Raw genomic sequence first — 13321 nt, forward strand, 5'->3', positions numbered from 1 at the left:
AAATAAGATATGGGAAGAAACCCTAAGAAGAAAAAAGGAAGAAGGAAGAAGAAGAAGAAAGGAAAGGGGGGCCTCAAAAAACCCAAGGCAAAAGGTATGGAAGATGAGAGAAAAAAGAGAGGCAAACAGAATTTTCTTTTAATATTGCTAACACCAAACAGACAATCCAAAAGGTGACAATGACACTGTCTTGTGAAATAATGTCCAAGCACTGTTTCAATTAAACTCCGCATTATTATTATTATTATTATTATTATTATTATTATTTATTGTCTTCCCATATATATCCAACAATGATATCAAAATAGATGAAGAGACCTTACAATCTATTAACTTTAGGGTTTAGAGTAACTTTAGGGTTTAGAGAGAAGTGTGTTGTATATATAAACTCTCCAACTTTAATTAGAAACACATTTGAGATCCGTATTATACCTGTTTTTCTCTCATAAAATTTGTTGTCTTTCTCTACTTGTTGAATGTATATACCTAACATACTGTTAGTGAATCATGTAGATATGTGTTGATTTGTTAACTATATTGTTTTACATTCTTTGTTTTCTTTGTTATTTTTTTATTGCATAACACAATCGGTTCATGAATTAATTCATCAAATAATCACACATTAGTTTCGAGATAGAATTTCATGTTTATCTAATATATAAGATCAAAATTCAAGAAATCCTAAATGATTCAAACGAAAAATGAGATTCGACCCAAAAAAGGTATGAATGCAAAGAGGTACCACCTTGAGCAACTAAAATATTCGTGCACATTGAAAATTGATGATGAGACCTCGCAACCTTTAAAAGATCGTTAAAACACACAAATTATTGTTCTTTAATAGTCGATTAATATTGATATGCGTGTACAACATCTTTAGCCGAGAGCATATATGTATGTTGTGAGTTAACTTAGACTTGACGAAATAGGTAGAAAGTCAGGAAAAGACCATAAAAGTAAAATAAGATCTTTTTCTAACTAATTGAGATTAGGAAAGATCAATCTCATCCTCGATGAGAAAAATGTAAACTACATCTATATCATTATTCTCTATGTGAATCCATTATTATTACAACTCCATGTTGAGGGTATCTTGATTAATTTTGAGAGACGAGACCTAAAACTTAAACTTAGACTTCTTCTCTCTACCTAGGAATTATAGGTTTTATTATATTTTATATCAATAATTTTTTTTATTTATTTTTTGATCCTTCAAATTTTTTCGGACTTAAATATTTTTTATTTTATCAATTTAAAAATAACTTAAATCGAGAAGTCAAATATTTGAATTTTTCATTTTGTCATTTAACATATCTTTATATTTCTTTCGCCTATACTTATTTTTAATATTATCTTAGATACAATACACACTATCTTAATTTATTTTTGGGTTAGAATTCCAAATTTCCACCTCTTCTCTAGAAAGTTTTAATTTTGTGAGAAAACTTATATTTTTAAGGGTAAAATTTTAGTTTGGTTAAAAAAAAATCAATAACCAAGTGAATTTCATTTTTACCAAAGGATAACATAAAAAATTAATGGTAGTATAAAGTAAATAATTGAGCTATTGAGTGAGAAGAAAACAAACTTAGAAAGATCCCAAGTGTTTTTGGTCCATTATTGAATACCATCATATAATAGTACTCTCTTAATTTCTTGCATGTGATACATTTAATCTGACTAAATTTTCTTACATAGTTTTGATATTTTTATTCATATTTTAAAAATTTTAAAAATTCAATATCATTCGATATTTCTATTATATCATAGGAAAAATAAAAGGACATCAAATAATGTCATTAATAATATTAATATAATATAAGACATAGGTTTAAAAGTCATAAAGCCTTTATTTACTTTTTTCAATTTATTTTTTAATTTTTGGTTTCTATAATTTTTCTAAAATTCTCTCTCTACACCAACATTTTAATTTATTGATATTTTTATCGACATTAACACCTCTTCAAATATTAAATACTTAATTACTTCGGTTGTTTTCAGGTATAGTAAAATGAACCAAAATACTTACAACTATAACAAAATTCAACTTTTCTCAATATACAACCTACTATGATACACCCAGATATCTGATAGTAGTGATATATGGGTCTATTAGTGAAACTGAATATGTTTTCGAATATTTAATTCAACTAACAATAGCATAATTTAAAAAGTAATTTACGGTAAAAAAAAAAAAAAAAAGAGTTGGAAATCTACTGCAACGTCACATACCTAGAAATAGAAACTTAAACTGAGGTGAATATGTATTTGAACCAAAAGTGTTATTATGAATATCTTTATTTGTCTTTTTTCAATAAAAAAAAATTGTGCATCTCTTTTAATGCTATATTAATATTAAGATAATATTTTAGTGCATCTCGAGCATCACTTATCTTTGATCATTGTTTCATCAATCACATAAACAATATTAAAATATTATAAAAAAAAGAAAAAACGAATTTTTCTATATGATAAAATCATAATAAACAATTTGGTAGAATGCACAAAAAATTGGTGATATCAAAACTTTCTTTAATACTATATCTATTTTTGACTACTAGTTATTGCTATTTGTGTTTGAAAGGATAACTGTGAAAGTTTCTCTGACCATTTATTTTAGATAAATACACTATTTTTTCATGTGCCAACTAATTATTATTACGAGGCATTTTTAAAAATAATAAAATATTAAAACTATTTATAAAATATAGTAAAATTCACCAAATTCTCGATAGCATATTTAAGTTTTCCATTATATTTTTTAAATGGTTTCGAGGTTTTGGTATATATAACATTTTCCCTATTATTATTATTATTATTATTTATCCGTAAAAGTTAATCAAAGAATCTAAAGCGAGAAATTTAATTGATTCATTGGTTTGGTTCAACCAAAACCAAAAGGCGGTTGAAGCCGTTTCGTCCAATTATCCAATCATTTTAGATGAGATTGTAGGCCCAAATCTTCAGTTGACCCGGCCCAAATAGTTCTTAATTGGGCCGCTGTAAATTAACCCCTATACCACTTGGAGAAAACTAATATATTAAAAAGAAATACCAACTTTTGTTCACTATTATTATTAAATTTGGAAAAAATGAAAAGAAAAATTTCAACCAATTCCACCATGCAGATTTTTTTTTTAAAATAGTGTATATATTTAATTATTTGTTCATATATTTTCAATTCTATCAATCCTAAGTAGCAAGACATTCCTTATGTCTTTTTCATTTGAGGAATCTCTTACCTTTTTGGATTCAAATTATTAGATCCCACTAAAATTTGAATGTCAATACGTGTCTATATGCTAATCGAGATTAAAAATTACTTTTGGTTATGTTTGATTGAGTAACAATTTAGTCATTAAATTATACATCATAACATTTGGTTGATTGGTATTTGGAGATTTATGATGTTGTTGATGGGTATTCAGATGTTTATAAGTTTTAGAGAGAAAATAAGATAAAACAGAGAGAAGTAGAGGCTGATTATTGATTAGGGTTTTGCATCACTTTACAATAATGACAAAAGGAACATTAAATACTTCAAAGCCTAAATTAAATCTAAGAGGCTCGTTGAATAATTACATAATACAAATAAACATTAAATGACAAATGGATAAAATATTCTAACAAAAGTCTCAAATCTTATTGATGATCCTCTCGGTTTCCACCGACCATATTATAGGTGGAAATAATTATCATGCTAAATTATATATAAAAAAATGTTCTTAAATTCGGTGGTTTTCGAAAAAGATATCCGTAAACTTTAAAAGTTTTAAAATTGATATAATAAAAAGTACTTAATTTTGAATGGGAACTCTTTATGTTTCAGAAATATATTATTTAGATTATTAAAATGTTTCATAAATACTTTAAATTTAAAAAAAGTTTTTCAAAAATAACTTGATTGATATAAATCCTACACCATTTTTTTTTAATACAAACAATAAAACCAAAATTTTAAGCTAAAGTCATAGTTTTAAATTTTCATCAATACGTCGATATTTTCACATTCTATGATTTCCGTATTGATACAAGGAATCAATATTTCCATTAAAACTTTAAAAAAATCCACCCATTACAAAAGATCATTTTAGCATGTGTCCTTTTATTTTTCTTATCATCGTCATTTTAGGATTTTTTTTACTATTTATTGGTATAAAAAAGAACTATTTTAGTCCTCCTTATGTTTTTTTATTTTTGAGAATTAAGTGTATGTTTTTTTCATTTTTTTTTATCGTGATCATCCTAATAAGTAAGCGAGTTAAGCTTTTAACCAAATTCTAAATTCTTTCGAAAATAAAATTTAAAAACTCTTATTTTTTAGCTTTCCAAACCTGAATATGCTTTCAAAAATCATAAATCAAAAAGAAAAACAGAAGTATTTATAGTTTTTATTTACTATTCATGCATCTTTTCAATAATAGATAGAGGGAGAGAATCCAATATTTGGCTTTAAGATTTTGTGTTCTTTGATAATGTTCACTTTTAAATACTTACTCTATAAACTCATATATATATCAAGTAAAAATGTAGCATAACAATTACATAGATTAGAACAATTCATGTGTGTATATATATATATATATAAATTCTTCTATTTTTTTGGGATAATATAACAAAAGAAATCTTAAAGAATATTGAAAATTCAAGAATTGATAGAGAGAGAGAAAAAAAAAAAGATAATAATAATGTAAAACAAATCATGTGGTTAGGAGATATGGGTAAACATAAAGGAGAGGTTTTATGGAATTGGTCAACTGTGTAAAAGTACAACTTTGCAATACAAAAATTTTGTGTTGAGGTCCTCCTCTATTCTTCAAATTGCAGAAGTAGGCCCCTTCACTCTAATAGCAATTTAATTTAGAATTTAATCCAGTGAGGTGGAAAATAAGGAAATTGTCCACGTGGGATTTGCCAGTGATGATGTCATATAACGTCATATTTAGGGGGCGGCTTTCACATGGCTCCTCTTCTCTCCTACCCTGCCCTACCCAGCCGCCCATATGGACCCCCACTTTTTTTTTTCTTCTTTTTTCATATTATTTTACTCACCAAATTTTGAACTTCAAAATTTAAACCAAAATTATATACATGTCCAGCACCACATATTAACATTTTTAAATATAGAAAAAATATTGAAATTGTGTGTATATATATAATTCATCAAATTCTCCGTCCCTCTTTTTTTTTTGCCTATTCATAAGATTTTCTCTCTTAGTTTATTATTTAATATGCCATTAAATAATTTATTTATTTATTAAATATTTTACGTGAATTTCACCTTGTTACTTAAGTATTAAATATTTACTGCAAGAATCTTAAGTAATTTTTACTCACCATAGTGAGAGAATTTTCCATTTTTTTTAAAAAAATATGAATGGGGAAGATGGGCCTGACAAAATACAAGCCCATATGAAACAAAGTGGGCCCAGGCCCATTCTTACATCATGCTGTTAACCGGTTTTCTATCCACTGGTAAAAAGCCCTGACAAGCAGAGAACTCCCACTCGGCCACTCCCCTATACCATAGAAAATGACAAGGGGCAAAACCGTAAAAAAAATATTCACACAAAGAAAAAAGAAAAGAAACTTAGGCGGGAAAGAGAGCCGTTGCTCACTAAAACTCCCAATTTTTGGCGCCAAAACCCTGCCCGTGAAAAACACGGGCAGCCTCCTTTCGAGAAAATCTCTGTTTCTTACACCGCTGTCCCGAAATATATATATGTATATATTAAAAGAAAAACAAATAATAAAATCTTCCTTTCTCCCCCATTTTTATTTCAAAGTTTCTTTTCACTCTTCCTTTCTCCCCCATTTTTATTTCAAAGTTTCTTTTCACTCCTTCATTTTTCCCCCTCATTTCCCTCCTAAATTTCCTTTCCTCTGTTTTTCAATTTTCACCCTTCCTTTTATTTTTTAAATGGGATTCTCCAAAAAATCTCAAATCGACTCTGGATTTGAAGCCGAACAAAAAAAATGGGTAATCGCGGGGTTGTCGGCAAGGTCATCGTTGAAGCCGATTAACACGAAATCAAAGACGAAAGAGGGAGAAGAGGACGGGGAGAAGACACCGACGGGGAAAGAAGCTAGAATACCGGAGAAATTGGGTTGCCCGCCGGCGCCGAGAAAGCGTAGATCTCTAAAATCAAGCTCTAATCAGAATCATATGAGGGAGTTCTTCAATCCTCCTGATTTAGAATCTGTGTTCAAGCTAAGAGTTTAGAAGGACCAATTTGGTTTGTAATAGTTGAGAATTTAGGGGTTTCTTTGTTTTTTTTTTCTTTTTTTGGGTGTTTGTTTAATTTTTCTTTTTTTGGGGGGTTTTCTTTAATATTATTATTTTTTATGTACTTGGTTAGTTATTAGGAGTAAGGAGATTATGATGTATAAAGGATTTGATATTTGTTATCTAAATGAGTATTATCACTATTATTATTATATTTTAGCTTTGCTTTAAATTTTGGGCAATTCTCTTGGAATTTTCTCATGAAACAAACAGACCCAGATGGGAAAATTTTTCATTAGTGAATCTAAAATTTTGAAAAGTGGAGAAAAAATTTGAGGGAATAATGAATGAATGTGCATGGATGGGAAAATGATTGATAGTGACAAAAAAATTTAAAAAAAGAAAAGAAAAGAAAAGGTTTTTTTTTTCTTCTCAAGGGGGTTTGGTCTGACCCACTTCATTTGGAGGTCTATGGTTTGTAGCTTTTTGATTAAAATAAAAAGAGAGAAAAGCATATTGGGTGAAATAGATTGGAATCCAATGTGGGGTTGGAGGGATTGTTTGGTGGACTTCAAATTTATTTAAAATTAAAAAAAAAAAAATTGTGGTTTTTGTTCAAATTACTTGACCAAAGACCAACTTTGATTGGATTTTGAAAAAAATAATTGAGACAAAATTCGTTTGGATTCTTTTGCCCAATTCATATATGGTCTAGTTGGATAAGGTTTTTAGGAGTGTTTGTTTTATCATCATCATCTCTCAAGACAATTATCTAGGAATTTTGTTTGTTATGGTTGATAATTTGAGAGTGGATAAATTAAAGTTATGATGACTAAGAAATTTTAATTTTATATTTAATATATTCATTTATTTCTTTGGAAATTGGAACTTTGTAAAGTTGTCCAACCTTTTAATCCTAAAAAACTATTGAACCTAAAATTGAGGGACTAATCATATAATTTAAATCTCGAAGATCATTCAAATACTTTTTGTTTTAAGTTTTAGGAAATTAATCTTATAAATATAACTTTTGCTTATCAATTCTAATGTTTGATTGTTCACTTCTAAATAAATGTTTTATAATCAAATTAAAAAAATAATAACAAACAATTTGTTTTGATTTTCATGATTTAGTTAAGAATTCTTTGGAGGGTACAACAATATAGAAACTATTAATGAAAAATTGAAATGAAATAAAAATAGACTTTTAAAATATAAAACTTAATCCCCATTTGTAACCATTTGGTTATTGGATTTCAATATTTGTTTTAAATTATATTTTCTTTCTCCTAATTTTTCAAGGTGTTTTTCATATTTTCTAATAAAAAAGAGTCGAATTTTAATTAAATTCTATAGAAACAATAATAATAATAATGATTATTACCTTGCTTGACTTGATAAAATTAATAAAAAATAGATAATAAAATATCCAAACCTATAGGTAAAAGAAATACTTATAATTTTTTTATTATAAAAGAGAATCAAAAAATAAAATAACCACCAAACTAAAAGTAAACATGGGATTATTTAAGGTTTAAGAATAAAGCTAGACAAAGAGTCATTATTAGAAGAAAATAATGTATTTTAAAAAATTAATAATATTTTTAATATAATAAAATGAATTAAATTATTTATAAAATATAGCAGAATTTTAGATTATATTGATTTATTTTTTTGTTAGTTTTTATTAATTTCTAAATTTTATTATATTCGGTAAGTTTTTCAGTGTCATCGTCCTTACAATAATTTTTTAGAAAGATATATACTTTTTATAAAAAGGGTTTAAAGTAAACTTAAAAAAACAATTTATTATCCATATTAAACGAAAAATTAAACCGAATGCATCTAAATTTTCTGTCTAAGGAAGATTTTCTTTAAAATTTTAAATTTGATGATTTAATTTGAAATGGAGGAAAGAATACGATATTCAAATTTAATTGAGAAAAATGAGTTTATAAAGAAATGGGAATTAAAAGGAAATGTCAGAAAGTGGTATGATAAGCTTTGAAGTTTGGAGGGATTGGATAAGCATCAGTTATTCACTGTGATGAGTGTGGCTTTGATTCCCTTCCGCTCAGAAACATCGACTTCATTATTATTATTATTATTATTATTATTATTATTATTATTATTATTATTATTATTATTTCTATATATATATATATATATATTGTATTTTTATTTTGAAATTTGTATGTGTTTCCTACTAGGAAACACACCAAAGATAACTTCCAAATTACTCTATTTTCAATGACACTTATATTTTTCAAAAACCTACTTCATCTAAGCTCTACAACAATTATGGAGCCAAATATAATGTATAAGTCACTATATAAAATTAAGAAGTTTGTTTAATTTTATTATTTTAATTGAAAATATGTTGACATACACTTAAACCATAAACTTCAAATTAATTATGGTATTTTTACTTATAACATTATATCATTCTATTAATTTTAAAAAATTTAAAAATAAAGAGAAAAACATTTCTATCAACCTAACAATAGTTGAATAACTTTTAGCAATTGTGGCCAAAAGGTGTGGAGTTAATGAACTAAAAGAAAATAAGAAAAGAAAAATCTTTTAGCCAATTTGTTAAATAACTTTTAGAAACAAACAATCATGTTGTATTATAATAGTGGCATGATCTCAATTATGACATGTGATATATATATATATATATATATATATATTTCTTTCATGTAAAGTTGTGTTTTTTATTTTTTTTTTCTCTCTCTTTTCTGTTTTTGAAAGGAAAACTAAATATTAAGGTAATATGATAAAAGGAATAAAAAAATCATATTTCAAATAATTATTTTTCAATGTGTAGAACAAAAAATCCTCAACAATATATATTATATATTTACTATTTTAAAGCTCATATCTGTTTCATTTTAAGATTATATATATATATGTGTGTGTGTGTGTGTGTGTGTGTGTGTTTTGTATGTATCTATAGTGTGTACGATATGATATAAATCACACTGCTTAATTATAGTTAAAGGTTTACTGATGCAACACTTCATGAGACATCATGCATGTCACTTTCACTATATTATTTAAAAAAGTATATTGCACAACTATATTAACATGATATCATATTGGCCTATAACTATATAACTCTATATAAGCCATATAATGCGTCTAAAAAAAGTATCAAACAGAGTTGATTTTAAATATATTAAAATATTTACAAATACATAATTAATGATAGATAAGGAAAGACACAAATAGGCTACATAAGATATTAGTGTGGATATATGATCATCAAAATCTAATATGTTTTGTTTAGTAACCATTTTATCTTTTGTTTTTTAAAATTAAGTTCAGAAACATTACTTCCACCTCAACTTTCTTCATTTGCTTATCTACATTCTACCAATGATTTAAAAAATCAAACCAAAATTTGAAAACTAGAAAAAGTGAACAAAAGCTGATTTTATTTTTTAAATTTAGTTAAGAATTCAATTATTTGTATTTAAGAAAGATTGCAAATTATTGTAAGACATAGAGGGAAAATATATGTTTAATTTTAAAAAAACAAAAAAATGAAATGGTTATGAAATGAGGTCTTAGATATTGAGACATGGTAGGTTTGAATTATAACTTTTCCTTTTATCAAACACGATGAGAGTGGAAAGAAAGGTGCTAAAGGTTAGTCGAGAGATGCCTTGATGCCCTAATCTCTCTTATCTTGCCATTATTGTTTAAAAAAATCATTTATAATTCGCCCTTTATAATTATAATTAAAGTTCTAATAACCCTTTGGCTTAAAAATCGCATAAGCTTAATTGATAATATTTTTTTAAAAAAAAAATAATATTGTTTGTCTCACAAATTTTTAGTGATGGTTTTAAAATTTTAAGTCAAATTAAAAACCAAAACACATGTTTTTTTTTCTTTTTGATTTGATGTTTAAAAACACTCTAAAAAGATAGACAACAAAACAAATAAAATAAATAAATAAAACATCCTTCGATAATTATTTTGTTTTTTAGTTTAACAATTGTTCTGGTTTCACGCTGCTAATTAATATTTATAAATTTTTCACGGAAATAATTAAAATTCTTGTAGCCAACTTCAAAAACATTATTAATTTTTGGCTCAATTTTGAAAACACTTCTAAACAATAAAAACAACGAAACAAAAAAAAAAAAAATTACCCACTTAACTTTCAAATAATAATAATAATAATAAAAAAGAACTTTCATCTTATAATAATTTGTTTTTTAAAAATCAGACATATAATTAATAAGAAAAATTGTATAGGATGCCAAAAAAAAAAGAATTAGAAAAAACTGCTCCTACCCCATCTTTTTTTTATATCGCAAATATGACAAATATGATAAGTAATTAATGATATTAAATGATTGTCGGAGAACTATCAAAAGGTTATTTACTTTTAAATTTACTAATTTTATAATTTAAAAAATATAATGACACAGATCTTATTATCATAATTTTTGTTGCTATTTTTTTTAAGCGTCATTCATTACTTTAGTTTTTAAATTTGTTATTCACTTTTTACTTGATTTTCAAAAACTAAACTAAAACAAATTTTAAAAGATAACAAACGGTCAATCATAATACAAACAGTACACGCAATTATTATTTTCAAAGTTGCATGGAAGAGAATAACTCATATAATCTTATACCAAACACATATAAAATAAAAGACTTGTGTATATTATTGTACTGATTGAGGGAGCCTTAAGATCAGGGCATTGGGGTTTATGAGTAAATATTGTTATGATGTTTTTGCCTTTTCTGACACGGTATTATCTTCAATTATTTGGTCAATAAACATTACAAAATACAAAATACCCATATGTGAATTCAATACATTTGGATGCGTAATTAGTTAATATCAAAGTGTTGAATGTTTTAAGAGAAAAACATTGTACATAGGGTTGATAGTGATGAGTGTTTTTGTCGTAGAGATAAAAATATGAGTACCCTACTTTATAGGGCTATAGCTACCACGTATAGCTAGCTATATGCTACAAAATAAAGATAATAGTAATGCCAAAAGACAGAATCGAAAATCATCTAACATTCAACCAATTTCAAAATATATATGACTAATATTTTGAAATTTCTTCAATTTTATTTTTTGTAATTTTTTTTTATCTGATTTTAGTACATCTTAACATCTTAAATTTAATTAAAATTAATATATGCTAAAATTAGTTGAATAAGGATATTTAACGTCCGTTCAATTTTAGTGCTTGTGGTTTTAGCATTACTTAATTGATAAACTATGAAAAATTATATATTCACATATTTTATTTTCTGATTTAAAAATACTATTCTTAATAGTATTATTTAACCAAATTTTGTGAAAATTATACTTGAAGGATTAAATATTTTCGCATTAAGATTTTATTGAGAGGATTATTATATAATGTTAGAAATTTTTATAAAAATTAGGAACAAGGTACTAAATATTTTTGGTCTAAGAATTTAGTTTGCAGTGGTATCATTGTATTTGAATTTTCACAACTTAGACATTTCAATCACTAAAGTTTAAAAATAGTTTTATTCAGTTCTTATCATCAATTTTTTGTTACTAAAGTCGATGTGTCATATTCAGTACTCACCTTTATCATCCACCAACCTTTTTTCTCATTTATCATCTATCTCTTCACGAAAGCTAACGTGACACGTTTCTCTCTCTCCCATTTCTCCCTTCTCAAATTTTCTCTTCTTAATTATCATCTATCTCGATCTCCAAACATTGGTGTTAAAGTCGCTTGGGTTTAGTTTCACTAGTATTTTGTTAGACTTTCTCATACAATTTTCTTTTCTCATGTGGTTGTTGTTGTACAAACATTTGTGATAGATTGTTTTGTTGGTGAGCACAAAATTAGTAAGATTAGATATTCTCTTTGTAAGATATATAATAATTAGAAAAAGAAACATTCAAAACCTAGTAAAGATATTATACATATTGAATGGTCACATTTAATTACTTCTTAAATTATTCAACGTAAATATATTGAGTTTTGTTTTTTTTGACAAAAGTATTGAACATTGAAAAAAAGAACAAGATTTTACCGTTTAAGATCAAGACACGTAAACAAGACATCACCAAAAGCAATCGAAAAATGACAAAAACAAATGATGGAATATGTAATTAAATAAAGTACTCATGAATTTTAAAATTTACTCTACCATTTCGTCCTATGAAAACCCTAATTTCTAAGTCATACAATTTTCGTCCATAATTATTTGATTTTTATTCTCAATACTTAAAAGTATAATCATTTGATTTCTCATTTTTGGATTTTTTTCATTTTTTATTTTATTATTTTTCTTTTGCAATTCTTTTGTTATGATTTTCATCTTACCATAATTAAATACTTAGCCAAAATCTTGAAACGAAAACATTTTTTCAAAAACCATTTTTTATCTTTTTAAAAATTGGTTATGTTTTTCATAATATTAAAAAAAATAGATAAAAAAAACCACGAAAACATAAGTAGGTATAATGTTTATCGATTTAATTTAAAAATATAATAACCCAAAATCAAATGGTTGTAAAGTATATAAAGCCTAGGTTATAAATATTACCCTCACTTCCAATTTTTTAGGTTTTGTTATCCACTTTTTTTTTCTTTTATGTTTTCGAAAACGACTAATTTAAATTTTTTTGAATTACTACTAAAAAAAGTAGTTTAATTTTCAAAACCTTGTTTTAATATTAGTTTTTAAAATTCAACTAAGTATTTCAAGTATATAATTACTTGAAAAAAAAATGAAATTACTAAGCAAGGAGGACCTTAATTTCTTTTAAATATTTTTAATGTAGAAAAATTGCAGCATGCCCTAATCAAATAAAATTAAGTTTTTATATAAAAATATTAACTTAAAATAAAATTAAGTTCATGTCTTTTAAATATTATTATATTAAAAATATTATTATATTATTATATAATAATGTCTCTACATGTATACCTTTTTTAGCTTTATTTTCTTTAATCATATCCAAGAATTCTTCATAAAAGTTAATACTTTCTAGTGAAGCAACTTTTTCACATATTCAACTATTCTAGATAAATAAACAATAAATAAAGGGTTATTTTCAAATGTCGC

The 13321-nt window shown here is 25.4% G+C and overlaps 1 protein-coding gene across 1 annotated transcript; it reads left to right on the forward strand.

The window, feature by feature from the left end:
- Nucleotides 1–5803: 5803 nt before the first annotated feature.
- LOC103498100 (cyclin-dependent protein kinase inhibitor SMR6) lies at nucleotides 5804–6438 on the forward strand. Its single transcript, XM_008460577.3, has one exon. The coding sequence runs from the start codon at nucleotides 5921–5923 to the stop codon at nucleotides 6221–6223; it is 303 nt and encodes a 100-aa protein (XP_008458799.1). The 5' UTR covers nucleotides 5804–5920; the 3' UTR covers nucleotides 6224–6438.
- Nucleotides 6439–13321: the final 6883 nt, after the last annotated feature.

The sequence above is a fragment of the Cucumis melo genome, chromosome 9, assembly GCF_025177605.1.
Source record: "Cucumis melo cultivar AY chromosome 9, USDA_Cmelo_AY_1.0, whole genome shotgun sequence".
In the NCBI taxonomy this organism is placed as follows: domain Eukaryota; kingdom Viridiplantae; phylum Streptophyta; class Magnoliopsida; order Cucurbitales; family Cucurbitaceae; genus Cucumis; species Cucumis melo.

Bases quoted from the DNA above. Each gene is read 5' to 3' on its own strand.
- LOC103498100 (XM_008460577.3), top strand. From the start codon at position 5,921: ATGGGATTCTCCAAAAAATCTCAAATCGACTCTGGATTTGAAGCCGAA.